This window comes from Perna viridis, chromosome 1, assembly GCF_037379345.1.
Source record: "Perna viridis isolate PV_CMFRI_1.1 ecotype Kerala chromosome 1, ASM3737934v1, whole genome shotgun sequence".
Classification (NCBI taxonomy): Eukaryota; Metazoa; Mollusca; class Bivalvia; order Mytilida; family Mytilidae; genus Perna; species Perna viridis.
In genome coordinates this window covers 23,080,493-23,103,425 of record NC_142445.1, presented here as the reverse complement: position 1 = coordinate 23,103,425, position 22,933 = coordinate 23,080,493, and the positions used below count along the sequence as shown (strand labels likewise).

Below are 22,933 nucleotides of genomic sequence, written 5' to 3'. Positions count from 1 at the left end.
CCAGACTATATTAGCGACATGGAAGAAGACTATAGTAGAAAAAAAAGACTAACAGGGGAGTCTGACAATCCTGACTCAGGACAGGCGTAAAAAGGTAAATGCAACAGGCAGACGGACATACGCCAGCGAAACCGAGAACGTGACTCGAAGATCCTACGAAACAAACATACATCTTTCATGTAATAAATATCTTTATCTCATACCTACAAGATTGAAGTCATCACTACAGAAGTTTGATGGTCGTCACCATGAACTTAAAACCGTTCGATTTGTCGCTATTTTTGGGGAAATAGTCACAACAGAAAATAAGAGTGTTAAAATGAATATTATGAAACACAATGAAAACATATTGCACGTAAAAACCATAGGGTTATAAACTCGTGTATCCTAACGGTTTATCTCTCTGCGTCATGGAAACTGATTTGTTCAACGTGTCATAGTTTTACTTTCCTCTTTCGTCTGCCCCGGACTTGCCTTTTTATGAGGAACTCGGCGAGTGCTTCTAGGAAAGCAGAGGACGTTTACCCTACCAGTGCACCTGGTCCATGCTCCCAGTTTTTAGTGGAGTCCGGGTTGCTCATTTATTTTTGTTACTTTGTATGTATTATAGTGTTTGTCTGTTTTACATGTCTAGTCTATGTCCCTGGATTACATTCTTTCGATTTCCGCTAGAATCTTGGTTCCCTTGATAATTCTTTTACTTCTGTATTGGACAATGATCCATTTGTTACATTTCTCCGTCTCATGAAATTATGAATTAATGGAATGGTGTTAACAATACATTTCATTTTTATTAGGTCGATCCATATATAGTAGGTTAATTATAATGGTGAACTGTTCAACACTTTTCTGTCATTACACTGTACTTTTCACCGTCACTCAGACTCATATATGTTTGGATAATGTAGAGAAAAACCTTCTTTTTTCTTTTTTTTGCCATTTTGAACTTTGTGCAATATGTAACTTAAGGAAAGTAAATCAAGAAACGTACGCGGATTGAAAGCCGTAATTCCGGTTTTGGTACTCCAGCAATGCTAGAGGTAGTCTGGCAAGCTATTTTCTGACTTGGTGCCATCTTTGGGGTATGGAGGAACGGAATTCCAACCTTTTACATTGTAGGAGTAGGTTTTTGGATGAAATTACATATGAAAATATTACAGGAATGGAAATACTTGGCATAGAAGAAAAGCTATCATTATGTCAAAGAAAGAACAACCCAACCTAGATGGATTAGTATTTAAAACCAAAAGGTACCACCTTTGACTGGTATTCTTCAACATACGACATTCTTTTTATTTTTTGGTGCATGATATTTTTTTATCTGTACGCAGGTGCGTTTTTGCGTATAGGGAGCTACTCCCCTGACCACAGAAATTTTTGGTCGTCATCATGAACTCTTTGCAGTGTATCCGTCTGCACTCTGGAAACTGATTTGTTCAACGTGCATATCATAGTTCCCCTTTCCTCTTTCGTCTTCACTGTACTTGACTTTTTATGAGCAACTCGGCGGGTGTTTCTAGAAAACCAGAGGACGCTTACCATGCCGGTACACCTGGTCCATGCTCCCAGTTTTAGTGGAGTCTGAGTAGCTCATTTACTTATGTAACTTTGTATGTGTTATTTTACATTATTTTATGTTCTTTGGTGTGTGTTTAGCCTGTCTGGTCTTCGTTCTTGGACTACATTTTTTTCATTTCCGTAAGAATGTTGGTTCCCTCGATTACTTTTTTACTGGGCAGCTTTGCATTTATCTCGATCGATGAAGAACTAAACAAGCCATAACAAGGCTATTATTTAATTTTTTATCCCAAGTTTAACACAGGTGTACGGGAAAAAAATCATGCGATTTTCGATGTGCATTTGACAGTTAATTCTTCATTTGGTCATTTGTCTGTTTTATTCGACTGAGAATACAGCTATATTTAAACACAAGAAAGTACACCGAGGAAAAAAAATCATAGAGGGATGGGCAACCCATGATACCAAGATGGCGGATCCACTAAGTAGGTATAGAATTGCGAGGTAAAAGTGTGAATTTTCTTAACTCCATACATATATCAGGTTCATTTTGGTAATGGAAATTAATATTTGCCTACAAATTTTGACTATTTATTTTTTATAGCTGTACAATGAAGCATATTACCGAAATCAACAGTTGAAAATTTGGTTATAATGGAGAGTAACGCAGAGTTCCAACGACAAATTTTGTCGGAAAAGAAATTTAGGAATAACATTGAATATCTTCGTATAATTTCACTTTTGTGGCAATATCTATGGCTTCTTAACTGTATAGATATGTGTTGCTACTTAATTTGGTCGTTTTAAAACCATCAGTAAAGATCAATGTATTTTGTGTTTGTTTACAAATCCCCCCTTTTGTTTGTGTGGCAATTAATGCCTTCAGCTCTGACAGTTGTCTGTCTTAATGGTCGTGAATGAATTACTTTGAACAGTTAATGTAAAAATCATAATGTTGTAGTATATTATTTACATTTATATGGACAATATATATTTTTTATTTTCAGTAAAGTATTTTAATTGTCAAATCATGTAGTACTACTGATAATTTTGCATATCAAAATGTTGCATAATACCATTTGATATGTTCACATTGAATTTAAAGGTTTTGTTAATAAATCCAGTTAGACGACCATGCAGGATTACTACACCATAAATAACTGTGAAACTGATTATATCTGTTGGACTTTTTCCCTTGATGTATACTGATTCATTCTGACCTGTCTGAACGTAGATATGTATGATAGAATCATTTGATACTCTTTATTGATTAAACTAATTTTCTGTGTTTCAGGTCTTATGTGAAGGAAGATAAACTTTGGAATTAATTCGCCATACCGAGGACATATTTGTGATAAAGTTTTATATCTGAATAAATATAGAAGTTAAATATATATTTATGAATGAATTTTAGCCTGGTCACATGACAAGTATTAATTGACAGACCCTGTGATATAAATCTTGGTGTTATCATGAGACTTATTTTAAAGCAAACATAAAAAAATCTTTTTAAAAACTACAATACTTTATTTTAAAAGGAAAATAATCAAGTCGACTTAATGTTTTATTTTAAAAATCTCCAGTTGTTAAAGTACATTTAGGAAAACCACTGACACTAATCGAAGTCCATACATACAATTTCATGAGACAATAACACGTTCATGTTATGCAATGCCTTAGAAAGTGTAATTTACTCCTGAGTTCGGGCACCTAATAAAACTTATGTATATACTATGTATATGCATGTATATGCATCATTTAACCCGTGTACTCTTCATTTTTTTTTCATGTTGACTTTAGTTTCTATTTGATTGTTTAAGGTATTGGCATTATATCTTTATGAGGAAATAAAGACACAAATGAATAACAAACGAAAAGAGCCTGTTTATACTACATAAACTGAAAGAAAAACAAAATGTGCTCACAAAAAAATTGAAAAGTCTAGTAGTCTTCAAGATGTACACCTAAAACTGTTATCATATCCTTCACAACTTCTCAATAAAGATGTCATTGATTTTTACCCATATTGGTCCCGTTTAAGCCGAAATACCTCAATCATGGACTCCGTGCATTTCAGAGGTTGGATATAGTTTATTCCGAGACTACATATTACTTACTATTAGGAATATAAAGTCCATGTCTCATTGGGATAAATATGCAACTGAGTTCCAAAATTAGTGTAAAAGTTGCATGATCAAATTATTACTTAAAAAAAAACGATGCTGAATTAATTGGATGTTTATATGAACAAAATGAATGAAATGTATTGTGATGCAGGGGCGTTTCAGAACCCCTGCATCCAAAACAATTCCTTTCATTTAGTTTACGTATCTAATCACCCAATTTTTAATTCAATGCCAGACTGTAACAACTGAAAGAACATGTCCACTTTGCGAAGTATATACAAAAAATCAAATATTTGAACGACCAGGCATGAAAAATAGGAATATTGACAACTATCTTTTAGAAACATTTGTCAAACGTATTGATTAAAATAAAATCCTTATTCATGTAAAGAAGCATGAAATGTATATTTATAACCAGTCTATGTCACAGGCTATTAGAACGGCGAATTTTTTTGTCTATGCTACCCGTCAGATAATAATGATAAAGTACTTTAGTCAGTCGAGTAAAAAGGTCCGTTTCAGAAATGGTACAACTAAATACCCAAAAAATCTTCCACACCTTTTGTAATGGGTTTCTCTCCCCTATACTATAATACCCCTGAATCATAGCCATAGACATATGCATTCATGTGGTCACAAATTGATAAAATGTAGCAGAAACTTATATGGCTAAGAACATTTAATGGCATTCATTGTAAAGTCAGCAACTACCATTCGCAACAATTGGAAAAAGTCAGTTGCGGCTGTAGTTGCGGCATATTATGGTGGACAATTCGCCCAAAGAAAATACAAGTGAGTTGACGCTTTTATAAATAATTATGTGATTTCTAAAGCTCGTTTTATATTTTGCAAACCTTTCTAAAAATACTTATTTATCCATAAATATGGTTTAAGGTTTTAATCTGTGTTTTAAAGAATGTAGAGTCAGCGCAAGGCAAATACATGTGTATCTGTTGCTTGCATGTCGTGATTATACTGCTGTACCCTCTTTCTGGTGTATACCTAGTTCCGTTGTATTATTAATATCCCTTTTTGTATGGAACTGATTGCACGTGCTTGGGTCAGAGGTTGTCGATACTGAACCTGGCCTGTTTCATGAAAACAACAAGAAAGATCAGATTGCCGGTATTCCAGGTAATTTTCAAGTTTTAAGCTCAACATAGGGTATTTCCAACTTTCCCGAAACCCCTGTATGCCATATTACTTAATCCCTTTTAGAAATGTAGAAAATAGGCATGAAACCAATCAATCGATATTGATTTATCGTCTGCTATTTACAAAGCTTCCCGAACAACAATCATGTGACCAAAATACGTCATATGTCATACGAATTAACTATGGAAAGCTAGATTGACAATAAATGAACATTTTCTGAGGATTTGACAGATTAAAATATCAAGCATATTTTCCCTTATCTTAAAAACATTCTGCTTAGAAAAATTCAATGGAATTAATAGTTAAGCAGTATTTAACACTAGAAAATTTTCATCATTAACAAATTTAAGCTAATTTGAGATATTTTTTTACTTACAGATATATAAAAAAAGGAAGAAAAAACAGTATCACCTTGATGCTTAGAAATCTGCCTTCAATGCAGTATGGAATGGATATTTTTTGTTTTAGTTTTTTTTTTTGAGATTTATTAAAGTTGTTCAAATGTATAAATGATTAAATTTTTGAAGTAAGAATTATCAAATGAAAAATAAGTCAAACAAAAATGGTATATGAAATACTTATATAAGAATATTTAGATATTTATCAATTGAAAATTAGCAAGTTTCAATAATCTAATGATTGAGATCACCTAGTATATCAGTTTCAAGTAATCTAAAATATTCTAAATGATTTCAATTCTAATCAATTTCAATCAAATGATTATTTGAATAGGAATTGAAATAAGATAAACATTATTTTGAAATAATTTGATTTAAATAATGAAGTGTTTGAATTCTCACATATGAATATTTCTCTTTAAATAGACTGAAAAAAATATTCGATAGTTATTTTTGTCCAGTACTATATTTTTTTTCAATAAATCCAATACTAGCGTATTTCTATTTATTTAGTGGAAATGTATTTTATCCCATATGGCTCCCCATACTTGATTAATCTCTGAACCGGAAATGCACAGTTTTGGGGTACGACAACAATAATGGCGGATGATTGACATTCGACAGTCACTGGTGTAATAATTAAATAAAGACATGCACATAACATAATTTACAGAAGTGGAAAGTAGAATGTCTGAATTTTATTTTTATGAATAATATTAGAGTCGTCTGGTCAAATCTGTAACTCGATCGGAAGAATATTATTTTGACCAACGGAATGGGGGTACCCCAGTATATGTAATTGTACATATTATTGGTTTATGTGATGATGGCATGTATACATGTATGTTTATGATAACTTAAAAAAATTTGATTAAAAAATATATCTGTCAAAGTTTTTTTTTAAATTGTTTTATCTTTCAGTGATGATTTATTAAGAAAAGAATTCTGCAAAGAGGCTCAGGTAAGTTTATATGAAGTCTATGAGTCTATGATACTTTTAAATTAGTGATGCAGCGTTCACACTTCAGGGTGATTCGGGCGAATTAGTTGCCCTGGGGTGGCTCACTTTGCCCTCAGACGACACCAAAAACAAAGTGAAGTCGCTCTTTCATTTTCAAACATTGCCCTTGATCGGGACTGTACTTCATCTTTAAGTGGTGTTTTTACCAGAGTTATCTCTCTTCAATAACATTTCAAACAAAAATGGCGCCTGTTTGAGAAAAAATTTTTTTAAAAATCTTCGAAATCTATCGAATATTAGGTTACAAGAAAGTATTTTAATCAGCTTAACGTTTCAAACGTTTAAGGCAGGATATGGAATGAACATTCTTCACTCCAGCTTACAATAATTCATGTTCTATTGATTATATTAGGTTGCAAAACATGCAAATTTGATCTGCGGTTTGTTGGGACTTGGATTAAATTCATCTCAATTGATAATTCGGTAGAAAACCCAAAGCATTTCTTTTGATCTTCATGTTTCATGACTGAACAGTAAAATCTCCATAAAGTTCATACTGACTGCTACAATTTATGTGTGTCAATAAAGTTCCAGTCCTGATTTGTCAGTAATAAATAATTTTCTAACATGATTATTGATATTCTTGATCAACTTACATCAAGAGACTGGATATTTTGAACAAGAAATCATTATGGATTAAGTGGGACCAGGGAAAAAATTTCAACAGAATGTCACTGTTTTCTATTTCTATTCCAGAGCTGCTAAAAAGACAAAATCAATAGGACAATGCATTACATGAAGCCTTGCTTTACTCAATCATATATTAATTTTACTGTAATAAATTTGATAAAGGGTAAAGGTACAGAAATTCAATTTCATTAATATATACGATACAATCAATCTTTCAGTCAGCAGGCTGATTTTATTTTGTCCAAAGTATTTAGTTACTTACATATGTAGCTTAAAGAAAAAGTAACATTTATCTCAATAAAAGAAAATAAACATATAAAATGCCTGCTTATATTGTGTCATGTAAGTAACATACATATATTACACATATTTAAAAAAAAAAGCGTTTGTGAATGATGCGCGTACATGTTCACTTTTCCCTGACCACTCCCCACTTCTCCCTAGTCTCTCTCTGAAAGAGCAGTCACTTCTCCCTGTTTTTCTCAAGTAGCTTGAGCCCTGGTGATGGGTAGGGATACTATCATAATGATAGCACTTAAGAGATTTGATATTAACTCAACATTCAATATATACCACATTTTTTTTTCAAAAATACTTTGTTGATCCATGCAAAATTATCTTGGCATTTAAAGCAAAAACACAAAAAACAAAAACAAACAAAAAAGTACATACTTAGCTACAGCATTTATTGTCTTATATACTATTTCAAGTTACATGTATTTTTTCTATTGATTTTTGTGTTGTTTTAAGTCATATTGCAATGCACATCTACAGGTACCAGACTACCAGTTAGTTTAATACTATGTTATTTTTGTTTAATTTTAGAAATATGGGAAAGTGAAAGTTGGAGGAGTCACAGATAAGCCTAGAAGGGTGATAGTTTTTCTGAATCCAGCTTCGTCTTCTGGGTAATAAGATGTTAATTTTACAGTAAGATGACATTTTTGTTGCTAAAACCTTAAAGACATAATGAAAGAAAATGTCTAACTGAAGTATGAAATATTTTTCAAAAGATTCATCAAGACTGCGTATGCATGTAACTTATATTTTTTGGGAGGGAAAACTTATATAAATTTTATCATTTCTTTTTTATTATTTTGCAGGGGTGCCGTAAAAACTTTTAACAAGAATGCTGCACCAGTTTTACATTTAGCTGGTCTAGAGGTGAACGTTGTCAAGGTAAAAAAAACAAAAACTGTCTCTTACAATGCAATCTAAAACAAGAGATTTGGTTGATAGAATAAAAGTAGCAGCAAAAGTTTTAGAGTTTTCATAATTCAGGAATATCATGTGAAAAGGACAGGAAATGACAAAAAATGTTTCTCCACACTCAGTTAACTTGAATTAACTTCAGAATCTAGGATGTTTCCCCAAAGCAAACTTATCTAAAAATCATACAATATTGACAAAAATCACTGTTTGCCTTTGCTTTTTTGACTCCCAATTGCTTTTTACCTCACCTGGACAAAGGCCATGTGAGCTATTGCCATCACTTGGCGTCTGACATCGTCAACGTTTGTCGTCCTTGTTAACATTTTTTCAAAACTCTTTTCCTCTTACACTACTTGACCAATTGGAACCAAACTTGGTATGAATGTGCCTAGGGGTATCCTGCATATAGCTGAAGTGGGGATTTTTGATCTGTCAAAAAAACATGGCAGCCGTTACAAAAAAATATATCAGAGGGGTCAGACAGTAGTTTTTCACATATATCTCCAAAACGTTGGGTTAAGCCAAATTTTTATATGGGTAAAAGTATTCAACATGATGAGATCAATCTGCGGTCAAATTTTCATTTTAATCTGTTAAGCCATGATGGAGTTATTGCCCTTTTCTGACATTTTTTTGCTATTTTTAATGTTATTTCTTTCAAAATTCTTTTTCTCTGAAACTACTCGATCAATTGGAATTAAACTTGGTATGAATGTTCCTTGGGTATCATGCATAGAACTGAAGTGGGGATTTTTAATCTGTCGAAAATCATGGCAGCTGTTACTAAAATAGAACATAGGGGTCAGGTGGTAATTTTTTGGATATATCTCCAAAACTGTTAGGTTTAGCCAAACACTTTCCATTGCTGAAATGATTTTTATGATAAGTCCTATCAAAGGCTTCTTGGGTCAAAATTGTTGGACAACTCCTTGTTAAATTTATTTCCCTTGAAAGAAAAACTTAACAAGGTGAGCGATTCAGGCTCCTGGAAGCTTGTAGTTTTTTTTGCAGTTATCAGCTAATATCTTGAAAACTATGATGGATTAAAAGAAACTTTCGATTGTTGAAATGATCCTTATGATAAGTCCTACCAAAGACTTCTTGAATTAAAATTGTTGGACAACTTCTTGTTCAATGAATTGCCTTTGAAAGGCAAAATTGAACCAGGTGAGGGATTCAGGCTCCTGGGAGCCTCTTGTTTTCCTATTGTTAATGTTATTTCTTCAAAAATCTTCTCCTCTTAAATTACTTGACCAATTGAAACTAAACTTGGTATGAATGTTCCTTGGGATATCCTGCAAAGAACTAATGTGGGGATTTATGATCTGTCAAGAAATATGGCTGCCATTTCTAAAAATAGAACATAGGGGTCAGACAGTAGTTTTTTGCTTATTATATCTCCAAAACCATTAGTGATAGCCGTATTCTTTCAATTGCTGAAATAATCCTTATTATAAGGCCTGCAAAGGTGTCCAGGGATCAAAGTTGTCAGACAACATATTGTAAGAGTTATTGCCCTTGAAAAATGACTTTTTTTGCAGTTTTCAGCCAATATCTTGAAAGCTATAACAGATAGAAAGAAACTTACAATTGCTGAAATGATCCTTATGATAAGTCCTACCAAGTCTTATGAGTCCAAATTTTTTTTTGGACAACTTGTTAAATTTATTGCCTTTGAAAGACAAAATTTAACCAAGTGAGTGATTCATGCTTCTGGGAGCCTCTTGTTTTTTCTCTTCCCAAACTGGACAGGCACACTTTTGAAAAAGTGTAACAAAATCACTGACACTGTTACAAATGTACATGCATTTTAAACAGGAAATGTCTTCTAAATGGATTGTTAAAAAGTTACTGTGATTTGAACTTTGTTAACCGCACTTGATTGAAGTTGGAATTATTATTTTACTCAAGAAATAAATTGTTTATTTTATGCTGACAAGGCACAAATTTCTTCTGATTCTTATTATGATTTTTTAGACTGAATATGAAGGACAAGTTAAGAAATTTTTATCAGCAATTGAACTTGGGGAAACTGATGCCATAGTGGTTGCAGGGGGTGATGGCACACTTTTAGAGGTAAATTATGGAAGAAGATTTGAGACATTATTTGTCATTGCAAAAACCTTACATGTGTGACAGGAGAGCATGATTGGCCTCACAAAATCATACCTTCCACAATGAGGATCAAACCGTAGAGCCAGGCCAGTGACTGATAACCCATTTAGTTTAATCCTTAAACCAAGTCAATAAATTGGCTATTGAAATCTACTACTTGCTATGATAAGGTAACCCACCTTGCCACACATGTATACTCTTGTTTTTAGGATAAATGGTATTCAAACATTTAACAAGTCAAAAAATTTTTATATCATTTAGTAAAAGCATGTTTTACCCGGAATGAAAGTTTAATATTTTCAAATACTGATGATGATATCATTTCCTTTCCAGGCAGTAACTGGTTTCATGAGGAAAGATGATAAGGTATCTTGTACTTCCTTATATTATCTATTACCTTTAAGAATAATAAAACCTCCTGAGGGTTGTTGCATGTTAGTGCAAGGTAATTTTGCTTTTCCTTTCTTATCACTTAATTAAAATTGATTTTTTTTTACGTATATTACAGGATAATGACAAAAATCCCTATTAATAATATTCATTTAATACATTGTCAATGTATTCTAGAATAGTTTCGTAATGAAAAAAATTGTAAAATTAAATTGTTATACAGGTATTACATCGAAATAACCATTTTCTTTTTGTTTTGCATCTGTTTTGATATGTCTGTCTTCTAAAGGATAATTATAGTACAATGTTGGATGTCTGTCTGTCTGCATGCTCATTTCATGCTTATTAAAGAAAATGCTTTTAGGACTCTCATATTTTTGTACTATACTGGTTATCATTATAGGAAGCTCTTTTTCGTTTTTTATAACAATTCGATTTTTTATTTCAGAATTACGGGACTTGAAACACTGAAAAAGATGAGGGATAGGTGTATCAAGTTCTGTAGCACAGCTGTTTATTCTCTTTCGTTGATAGTTTATTCTTACTGGTATTGTTTTTAGTCTTTCAGACAGAAGATTCCAATAGGTGTGATACCACTTGGTTCTGTGAATAGGTTTGCCAAGCTTATCTTTGGGACAGATAAGGATGAGGTCAGGTATGTATATGTACATGTATCCTATTTTGTCCACCTTGCCAAAGTTGCATGCCAAATACCAGGTCTTGTGGTTATGTGACTGAGTTAAATTAGCAATAATTTTGTCAAAACTCCCATTGTATAATTTTTAGAACTATAGATACAAGACTATTCTCAAAATCTCAAAAATTAAAAACACCTTTGGCAAAACTTACAAAATTGTGGTAATTAAAACATGTACATGCAATAATTCCTGAATTTACAGTATTTTCCTTGGCAAACATATAAATGGTTCATTATACATAGTTGTTAGGATTGTATTAGTATTAAATGATACATCTATAAATTCAGAATACACTACCAGGTTTTGAAAATACTCAAGTATATTGTAGTGAAAACAGGCTCTGTTAATCCTGATACTTAAAATCATATATTGCAGGTGGATTCATGTATTAGCTATACACCTTGAATGACTGATTCTCTTTTCTTGCTTTTCAGACTGTTATTGGAATCAGCAATGGCAGTAGTTAAAGGATTCACAAAGAAAATGGATGTTTTAGGGATTCAGGTAAATGCATATACTTAGGTATGTCCTAGCTAAACACAAAATTAAAAATGTTGAAAATTGTACACCCATTTGGTTAACTTTTGATGCATATTTCTTAATTTTCTTTTCAAGAACATTTTAAGCAAAAAATAGCTGCCAGTTTTAGTATTCAAACAAAACACAATGTTCATATCATATTGTCCCATGATGTGATATTGCAAAATATATAGCCATTCAAGAAGTAGATAAAACGACCAAATCATGGAGAATCTTTATTAACTTTAAACTGATAGTGGTTTACCATTGCAAATAGAAAATAAGTATTCATGATAATACAGCACAGCAAAATACTAGTGTCTTTAAGGGTAGATAATTTAAAAAAATGTGTACTCTAGCTAGTTAATGAATTAATAATGATTTTTTGACAACAGAGTGAAGATGGAAGGACGTCATTTGCTCTGTCTGGTCTACAGACTGGTGTTTATAGAGATGCTGAAGCTAGAAAATCAAAGTCAGTTGTTAAAAAAATGCCAGAATATTTGACTTTTAAGATTTTTTTCTTTTACTGACTATTTATCAACAGTTGTAGTTGTGCTATGAATTGAATATGTTTTTTCAATACCTACAGAACTTAACTACAGACTTTTTCATTTTTTGAATCATTAGTAATACTGTAATCATCATCTTTGTGTTAGTATATTTAAAAGCAAAGCTAAATCATTTCCCTCTTGTGCAAATTCTATAAAAATGCCTAATTTTCAGTAATATTCCATTTTGAAAAACAATTTTTGTTATCATTAGCTGATTTTCACAAAAAATTTAAATATGTAAGTGAAAAATATCAATGAGTCCCATAACCCACATTTCATCTCAACATTACTGCAGCAGTTTGTTTAATTGATTTTATGATACATGTTAATTACAGGTACTGGTATTTTGGGCCATTGAAATCAAGATGGACTCACATTAGAACTGCTATGAAAGAATGGCCCCCTACTTTCAAAGCTAAGATAAGTTATGTCTTAGCAACTGAGGAGAACACCAGACCAGTATTGAATACTAAGGTGGTAGAAAAACAACAGGAAGTTAAATCTAAAAGCTGGTTTAGTTTTCTATATAAAACCAAACCTATTGTATATGGTAAGTAAGATGAATTAAGGTATTTCATGGAGAATACTGGATGTATTATCGAGTGAATTTTATGGAGGGTTCATTTGGTTTTTTTTCCAGTTAATTTTGGACTTTATATTAGATGGGGATGGTTATGGCATTAATATGGAGTACGCATTGCCTATTAGTGAGCACAGTATTTCTATTTGACCAGTTTAAGATTCACTGTAAATGGAAAATAGTTGAAGGAACATGTACGAGCAGTACTTCGCAGATAATGTTGACTATTCATATTTATTTTTAATAAAATTTTCATAGAAATATATGAATTATTATCAAAATATAAAAATACATACAACTGTTTTGAAATGCATATGCAGTTGTAAATTTACCAAAAATTCGGGCATTTTATTATTGTTTGTCTTCTTTTGAATTGAGTTTTGGACGAAAGTAAAAGGGACAACATTGATTTCTATGTGATGTTCTCATAATAAAAATGTTTTCTGTACTTCCAATTCATTTTTGCTGTTTAAATTAGATTTTTAGACATTCAAGAAATTGTTTTAGTTTTTAAAAGATTTTGAGGACACTTATTGTTATTTTACATTCCCTCTATGACATATCTCTTCTGGACAATGAATTTTTGTTCTCATCATTCTGCATGCATATTGCTGTAGAGCTCTCTGCTCTGGCTACAGCTTTTTGCGGCTTGATCTGCACTCACTTTATAACTAGTGTTACCCCACTGCAGGTTTTATGCACCTGTCCATAGTCAGAAAAATATCTTTGTTTCATTAGATATGTTTTAGTTTGATGATTTTGAAGAAGTTATTGTTCTGTTTTCTGTGGGTTTATTTTGTTGTAAAGGCCTTTCAGGACTTACTGAGAAGCATGTGTTTACACTTAATGAAGGCCTTTTGATGTTCTCTGGATGTTCTCTGAAAGTATTGTCTATTTTTGTTTTAAGGTCATATGCTGGTGCATATGTTGTTTTTCATCATATCCCTTCTTTTTATCCATAAATATGTATTGAAAGGTTAAGGTATAGAATAATGTTTTTTATCCTGGTGTAAAAAGATTTGGGTTGTCCACACTGTATTCTGCTCTATAGTATACAAAGCTACAGATAAGAATTGGTCAAATGAGTGAAATCATCCTTTTCTTACTTATATTGGGTGAAAACATGTAATTTTCTTCAGCAAATTATCAATTCCTTGTTATGATATGAATTGAGTAATTGATCAGAATGCAATTCATACCACTAAGTTTTTCATGTTCAGACTTATGAAGCACATTAAAATGCTATGAAATGATCAGTTTTAACATACATACCAACCTTTTTGGAAACAAAAGTGGTAGGGGGAGTCTGGGGGGATTTGCCCCCCCCCCCCCCCGAAAATTTTTTTATCCTGGAAGCAAAATGCTGCATCTTGGGCACATTTTGGAGGATACAAGACACCTGGTAAAGGGCGTGAAAACTTACCATTTTGTTCATAATATTTGCCCATCTCCCAGATTTTTTTATTACAATGAAGAAAAATGCTGTATCCAGCTGGGCATATTTTTGGAAGAAAAAAGGACAAAATATAAGAACTATTCAACAGTAGAAATTTACTTTTTTTCTTGTTTATATTTGTTCCCCGAATTTTATTTCAACAGAGCAATTAGCTGCAAAGGAACAAAGAATAAGAAGAGTGAAGAAAATTTAATATCAAACATTAACTTTAGAACAATCAAACTCTATCATGAAATACTGATTAATGATTAAGTCCCTGGTTCATAGCGGACTTTCTCTTCTTAAGGAGTTCTGCCGAAGGCTTCCAGTCAAAGCAATTGGTATCTTTGAAAATATTGCTTGTCAAAATACTTATTTAAATAGCCAATGAAAAGGTGGGGGTATATACTATGTCGGACATGCGTTTCACTCCCCTTAATTGAACTCCCCCAGTAATGGCAAAGTCATCACATTATGGACTCGATCATAACGTAGAGTTGAATTAAATAAAGATGAAAAAAAATTGGTAATCATTTTTGAAATCGGTAGAAAAAAGTTACTGAAGTCGTTAGGTGGTAGAAACACCAGAAAATTGGTAGACTACCGCCTAAAGCGGTAGGGTTGGCATGTATGCTTTAAGGAAGAAAAACAGAATGTGTAGAGCCCCAACCAAATAATTATTGTTACTCAGTTACTTCCCTTATCTGGAGTTTTGTAGTATATGCTGTCATCACAGAGGAAATATAGATTAACAAATGAGTTATTAGATTTCTACAATTGTAAAATGGTATTTTCAGAACAAGCTATATCTAGTGCTTGAAAAAATGTCATTTATCAAGATAAGAGTGGTTTTATAATTAATGCATTATAACTTAAATACTCTAATCTCTTAAAACAACAAAACTTACAGTTGAAGTTCAGATTCTCCCAACGTTTATTTGTAATATTACAAAAAATAAAACAACCAGTTTTGACAAGAAAACAATGGAATTCTTACCAATTATCTGCCGAGGAATGAAAGACTGTAATGTGAGTATTCACATAACAGGTCAAGAACTGGTTAAATTTGCTGGGAGTTAGAAAATTTGTCAAAAACAAAATACCTAGCAACATGAAATTTATGCTGAATAAGACCAGTAATTTAAATAACGAAGTTGAAAAGTCATGACAGTATCAACTTTGGGCAGATTATATGCAGGGTTACTGAGGTTTCATTGTAAATGTTGACACTATTATCATCTATTACCAGATAACCTTTAAATAACACTAAAGACATATATAAAGTAATTGACTTATTTATACAAACTTTAGTGTTTTAATCAGATTTAACTTTAAAATATATCTAAAAGTTCTGGTATTCAGTGGTCAATTTCATTAAAAGTTTTCAGTGCCAAATTAGTCAAAATATATAACCTCACAATACTATTTTCTACTATGACATCATAACTAAGACTAATTTTACTGTAAAAAGAATTGTCAATTTGTCCACTCATTTTAAGTCCATTATTAAGGTATTACAGTGGCTTGTTTTTTTTTTCATCTGTTTTAAATTTTAAATAAAACAACAATACATTACAAACAATTGGATGAAAAAATATGAAAGTAAAAGTGAGTTGTATTTTCATGAAATGATCTAATGGAGAACTTTATATGATGTACAGACATTGATTACAGGATCTTTCATCATTAAAACTTGTGTTTTAGATCCTAAGCTAAATGAAGAAGAAATGGATGACACTTGTGATCAAGAAATAACAGAAGAAATCTCTACCATTGAGCTTAGTATCAATTCCTCAAATCTCAATGACCCTACTCAGGTAAAACCTATTGTAAAGATCAGGTAAAACCTATAGTAAAGATCAGGTAAAACCTATTGTAAAGATCAGGTAAAACTTATTGGAAAGTTCCATAAAATAAGTTTTTCTGCAACTCCTCTATTACCATATAATCTAAAATTTTAGCCAATGAAATTGCTTGATATAGAAGATTTGAGAAAATTCTGAACTTGGGATCTTTTATCTGTAACTGAAATCTGAATTGTAAATGCTAATCGTTTTTTTAATACTGTAAACTGCAAAATTTTTGTGTCATCTTTTTTTGTGGTTCATGTAATTAATATACTTTCTGGTAGTTTAAAATTTGCAGTTGTTCATAGAATTATTTTTCAAGATTTCTAACCTTGTGAAATCTGTCTAAATCTGTCTGTTCAACATTTTCATGGGTACTTACTTTAATGATTTAAAAAAATGTTTCATAGTCTCTTACCCTATTTTGTGAGTACTTCAGGTATTTTTCATGCTTGTTTGTCTATAAAGAAACATGAAATTATTTACATGTGTGTAGTATTCAGTTATATATACAGTAAAACCTGGATAAACTGAACCCTGAAGAAGCTGATGACCTGTCCAAACCACATTTCCTCTGAAGTCCCTTCATATCAATTTCTATATATTTTGAACCTGTATAAAACAAACAACTCCCTTAATCAAACAAAGTTTTAACTCTCAAAGAGGTTTGTTGAAGACAGCACTGTGTATTATATTTGTGTTTTAGAACCATCATGGATTTGAATGTAAAATTGGACCAACGGAACCACTGAAGTCAGAAGTCATCACAGAGGGGTCAGTTTCAACTTTATTTTTGACATTATTATTCATTTTTAACCTCCTGTAAATCTAAACTTTGTCATTTCATTATTGCCTCAATAGTTTAAATTTTATACCCAGATATTAATACACTTTATTATTTTATCTTTGTTTTACTGCATTATTCAGATTACTGCTTTAAGAGTAAAAAAAATATTGGAGATTGCACATGACCGTTTGAACATCATTTAGCAAACAGTTCATGATGCTGAGGGTCATTTGACAATATATGGACCAGTTGTCACCCTTAAACAGTTATATTGAATTTTTGAACTGGTCCATATATTGCATTTTGACCCACAGTAACTTGAACTATGTGCTATATTACTTGATGCTATTTATAACTATATAGTTTACTTTGGATCATTTGTGTAGAAGAAAATAGAAAACATCTTGCATAGTGATGTCACATCCTTAATTTGATTATGAGGCGGCCATATATGACGTTATATGAACTAGCATCTGAATCAAAGAAAGTAACCAATTAAAGATCTTAAAAGTATCATATATTTACTGAAGATTTACAATCAGGCTTGCTGAAAATTGGTGATAATTTTCCTTTTGACATTAAAAAGTGTTATACTGTGAAAATAAGTATCTGAGAAAGAACACACAGGAAGCCGGCTGCTTTGTTTTAAACCAGTTTTATTTAATTGTAGTTGGAGGAGAATTAATGACCCAAGTTTACAGCTAGGATCTCCATCAGATAGATCACTTATTGTGAAGAAAATTAAAATATCACCAGAAATAGAGAAAGTAAGTCGTCATTGCTAATTAAAAACTCTGAAGAAGAACAGATAAACTTTCCTTGATACTATGAAAATAGATTTAAAAGCATTGGTAAGAAGAATCATTTTTTGTAGTTCCTGTTTTTAATTGGCCAGGCTTTAGATTCAAATTCTAGCTAAATGGGATTATTTAGTAAATTAACAATATAAAAAAATCAAGTTTTAAGACTGCAGAATCAACTATTTTCTGCCAAGCCCTCTCCATTTAAGTTTTTCTGACATAAAATCTGTTAAGGTAATCCTTAGTAAATTAAGCGTTTCGATTCTTTTTTCTTTGATGAGCAGAATTCAAGTTTAACATACAAATACAGAAAAGGAATTTCACTTTTCATTCCTGGAGCCATCTCATATGTCTAAACATGTTAATGATAATATAAATGGACAAAATGTAGTTCAAAAAAAAAAAAAAATGATGTAATGCTACTCAGTGTATGTTTTTTTTTAGTTAGTTCATAATGTATTGGGGATATAACATATTTTGATATCTTAAATATTACTATTTTGTTTTCTTTGATAGGAGGAGTCATCTTGGTATGACATTGATGGAGAAAACTATGAAGCTATGCCAATTGAAATTCAACTTTTAAAAAATAGACTGAATGTATTTTATGATGGAAACTTACAACCTAGCTGATATTTATATATTTTAGTAAAATTTACAGGAAACATAATTTGATTTATCTACGGGGGTTCATACACTCCTTGAGACATTCACGTTTCCCAATTTAGCGTTCATGCATCGTTTATCGTGCGTTTACATATTGTTTTTTGTTTAAACACACGATAGAAGCGTCCATTTAAACGCACGATAGAAGCCTTCGTTTATTTTTTTACTTTGATTATTTCCTTGATTTAACTGTTATTTTTATATTTTATAATTAATTTATATAATTGCATTAATTTTATTTTCTATTTTTTCTGTCTTCATTATATGTCAATATTATTATTTTTCGTTGTTTGTTTATTGTGCATTTAAACGCACAATATTAAACGCACGATATTAATGTTAGTTTATGTTGTGTTTAAATGCACGCGAGGAGCGTTTGTTTATTTTGCATTTAAAACGCATGCTGGGAGCATTCGTTCATCGTGCGTTTTAACACACGAAAGGAGTGTTTGTTTCAACGCACGATAGAAGCATTCGTTTATCATGCATTTGGTGAGCGTTTAGTGCGCGTTTGGTATCGTGCATGTGGGAAACCTAAATGTCTCGAGGAGTGTATTAGTTTATATCACCATCTTTAATTAAATTTCATGAATGTACAACAGAAAGAAGTCAGTATGTTTAATGTTAAGAAATTGATGGAAAAGTATAGAATCTCCTTTATTATATACCAGTAGATAGCAGTGATTTTCAATATGTTCCTTGTGTAAAAATTTACGATAATTCACACTGTGAAATAAATTCAGTAATTTCACTCTAGGACTTTCTCCCTGCCAAAATGTCACAACACAAACATTTTAATCTGCTGATTACAAAATTTTTATATATCTATTGAAAATAGCCAAAAAGTTATGGAGAGAATCTACAGAATAAAGAGGATGATTAATTGGCTATCCTGAAAAACCAAAATATAATTACTTTTATCAAGAAACCTTTGAAGATTTAAGATGTCTAGGCATTCTTGGGCTCTCATGATCATACTTGGGTTATTCACTCATACTTATTTGGGGGGTTCCAGTTTTTACATTATTATAATACATGTAGTTGAAATAGTTAACTGTTTGTTGATTGTCCCTCTGCTTTCCATTCATCCATCAGTGGATAAATGGTGTAATCTTTGAAGTCCTTAGTTTTCACAAGATTGGTACACATAGCTTATGTCTCAAGTCACAGAATAAAATTGAAAGATTTATTGATATTAAAAAATGTATTTATCATTGAAGTTGCTATTCAGTATGTATTTCAACACTTCTTCCCACAAAAATACTGGAACTAGGAACATGGGGAAGCAGGGTGTGTTCACGAAGATTAGAAAAGGGCAAGTTTAAGTGTAAATTCATCCATGGACACAAACACTACAAAATGCTCCTGTATATCATATGCACTAAAAGTTGAAAGTCTCACAACTCCCACAACATTTTTTGAACCAAAATGGTGGTGAAGTATGATCAAGTTCATATGGTGTTAATTGTTTCTGAGGAGTTGTGTCCATATGTTGTTATGTGTGGCTGACAAATGCAGACCATTATTACGTCCCTCTGTTGTGTTGTGACTAGGGACAAAAATGCAAATTAAATGTTCATCAAAGTACTTGATTCGATTCAAATACCCATATTGAATAAAAAAAACTTAGTTACCCAAAATCAGTGGGTGGTTACTTTACTCCTAAATGGTATACTAGTAAAGGTGCACAAGCAATTACAAATGTTATGCTCTGAAAACTAATTTATTAAAAAAAAATTGTGTTTCTGTAATGGAATGTTACCTTAAACTTTGCCCTACTAATTCCAAAACCGACAGGCCCTTTGTTGACTGCTATACGTTTTGCGAAGTTGTGTCTTGGAAAGGATTTTGGACGAAGTTATGGAATAAAGTAGTCCTACAACGTGAGAGGTTGGAGTTCCGTTCCTCCATACCTCAACATGCACCACGTCAGAAAATAGCTTGCCAGACAACCTCTAACATTGCTGGAGTAGGAATTAAGATGGGACGGCCAAATCTGTAGTCCCGTACCGCATTACAGTGAAGAGCAATAATCTAAGTGTTTTAATTTTGATCATTGTTTTATGAATTTACTCCATATATGACCCCCGGATTTATATAAAAGTGAAACATTTGGATGGTGTCTCAAAGTATGGTGGTACATTTTGGTAACAATACAATTAACAATGACGTTAAATTTTTATTAGAATCCATGTGTAGGTTATGATCTTGTAAATGTTAAATTTGTCACACCTACAATTTATATCTTAATTTTATATTATAGGTATACATACACGGTACACGATTTCATGTTCGTGTCAAAGAAGTGAATCGAAAAACACTGAAATATCAAACAAACCTGGTATATCGAAAAGGTGATCGACTTTATGAAATACAAAAAATATCTATCATATAGTAAATTTCACAATAAAAACGATCACAAAAGAAACACAAAGCCAACTTAGGCGTAAATAAGTTCCCCATATTGGTTCTTTCTAAAGGCTATCCCATCAATAAATGTATGGAAGGATTGGAAGGCAGTTTTTTGTAACCCAACCACCCATAAATATTTTTAAGGATTAATGCACCTCCTGAACTCCCCTCATACAACTCGAAATGTGAAAAAATACTTTTATAGTAAAAAGCTCAATAAAAAATTAAATAATTCAAAAATAAAAGAAAGAATCATCACCAAAAAGTGTACTGACCTTCAGATTAACGTTACTAACACGCGTGTAAAGTTCTATGCAATAATCATGAATAGTTTTTGAGATACGGCGCGACATAAACACCCCAATTTTAGTCACTAAGTCATGTTTCTCTAAAAGTTTAAATATCTGATTTTCACTAAAAAGTATACAGACCGTTTGACCATCATTAGAAACAATATTTTAAGTTTCAAGAAATTTGAATAGGTTGTTCTCAAGTTACGGTGCGACATGTGAAAAAAAAAACATGTCGCTTTTTACAAAAAAACAGTATTACTAACTTGAAAATAAAACATTGAATCATCACCAAAATGTATGCAGATCTTCAGATTAATATAACTAACAAGTGTGTATAGTTAATGCAATAGCATAATTTTTATGAGATACGGCACGACATGGGAAAATAACCCCCTATTTTATTTACAAAGTCCTGTAACTCGAAAAGTTTTAATCTGATTTTCACCAAAAAGTATATGGACTGTTTTACCATCATAACAAACAACCATCTTAAGTTTCAAGAAATTGTTGACGGGCGAATAAAGACCACAAGCTCTAAGCTATTGTGTTATCACACAACAACAGGGTCGTGTAGTGCGAAGATTCAATCTTACACCAGGGGCCAGAGACGACTCATCTGAGATAAGATATTTTGGTGTGACGAAAGATGAATAACGACAAATGAAAGCAGCTTTATTATGAATTCGAAATCGTCTGGATAAAATTCTTATAAGGAGGTTCAGGGAGAAATATAGGACCACTTTACAATCAGGTATAGTATTGGAAAGACCTTAGCCAGTAGGGAGATACATGTAAATAATAATAATGTTGCCAAATAGAAAAGGACAGAAAATCAAAAAGTTGAGAACAGAACCTACAGTTCTGAGTAAAATATACAGGCAGAGTATTAAAAACTCTCATGCTTTTGCCAAAGAATTGAGAAAAACGATTAGGCAGACTCGGGCTTTACTGGCAACATAAATTGAAAATTTCGGGAATAGCCCAGGATACAGTAGAATTCCATTTTATGGTACTAGAAAAATGCCATAACCTGATGAGGAAATTATGGCAGAAGTGACGAGATATAACATCTCTTTAAAGAGGTACATTCTGATGCAGAGAAAGAGACATGCTTGTCCGAAAATTGAGAAAATATCAACATTCTAAAGATTCAACCATAGTAAATGGATGGATCGGAAGTGAAGTTTTGAAAATGCAACCTTACATTATAATCCCTTTCGGGTTTCGGCGCTGGGAATATGTTTTGTTTTGACCACCACCGACAAAACAAAAAAATATCTCCAGCGCCGAATCCCTAAAGGGATTAGCATACAATAATCCCAGGAAACTGATAAGATTACAAAAACAGGACAAAGTACTTTAATTGGGTGAGATGGAGAAAAGGAACCACCCCATGAGACTAGAAAAAAAGCAGAAGTCGGCTTTGTTAGAAAGAAAAAAAATATAAAAGGATTTAAATGTTTAGAGCAAAATAATTCCCGAATTCGGAAGGAAAAGACGGCTCTTCTCGGCACTGACAAGTACATGTACATGGTAGAGGATGATGATCTGGACATATCAATGCATATATGAGGGACACCAGTTTCCCATGGTATATAGAGCATAAAGTGTGATCATTCAATTGGTTGGTGGCGCAATATGTTGCAAGAACAACTTGACGGAGATGGTGTTACCAGACCAGTGCCTATGGATTCATACCACAAAAACTGGAGGCAATGCACCCTTAATACATTCTTGACTACACCCAAACTATAAGAATTAGATGCATTGGTGGAAT

At 32.1% G+C, this 22,933-nt stretch overlaps 1 protein-coding gene across 2 annotated transcripts; it reads left to right on the top strand.

Annotated features, from left to right (window-relative positions):
- Positions 1–4,206: 4,206 nt before the first annotated feature.
- LOC148627838 (acylglycerol kinase, mitochondrial-like) lies at positions 4,207–19,202 on the top strand. 2 transcript variants are annotated; one of them, XM_088579951.1, is made up of 15 exons: positions 4,222–4,436; positions 5,178–5,240; positions 6,119–6,158; positions 7,674–7,756; positions 7,952–8,027; positions 10,038–10,136; positions 10,509–10,541; positions 11,126–11,220; positions 11,698–11,767; positions 12,178–12,257; positions 12,672–12,886; positions 16,056–16,168; positions 16,905–16,972; positions 17,656–17,752; positions 18,302–18,455. In XM_088579951.1, the coding sequence occupies exons 1-15, from the start codon at positions 4,327–4,329 to the stop codon at positions 18,416–18,418; spliced, it is 1,359 nt and encodes a 452-aa protein (XP_088436077.1). In that variant the 5' UTR covers positions 4,222–4,326; the 3' UTR covers positions 18,419–18,455. The 2 variants fall into 2 exon arrangements, with proteins under 2 accessions (XP_088436086.1, XP_088436077.1); XM_088579960.1 differs by lacking the exon at positions 5,178–5,240 and having other exon boundaries at positions 4,207–4,436; positions 18,302–19,202.
- Positions 19,203–22,933: the final 3,731 nt, after the last annotated feature.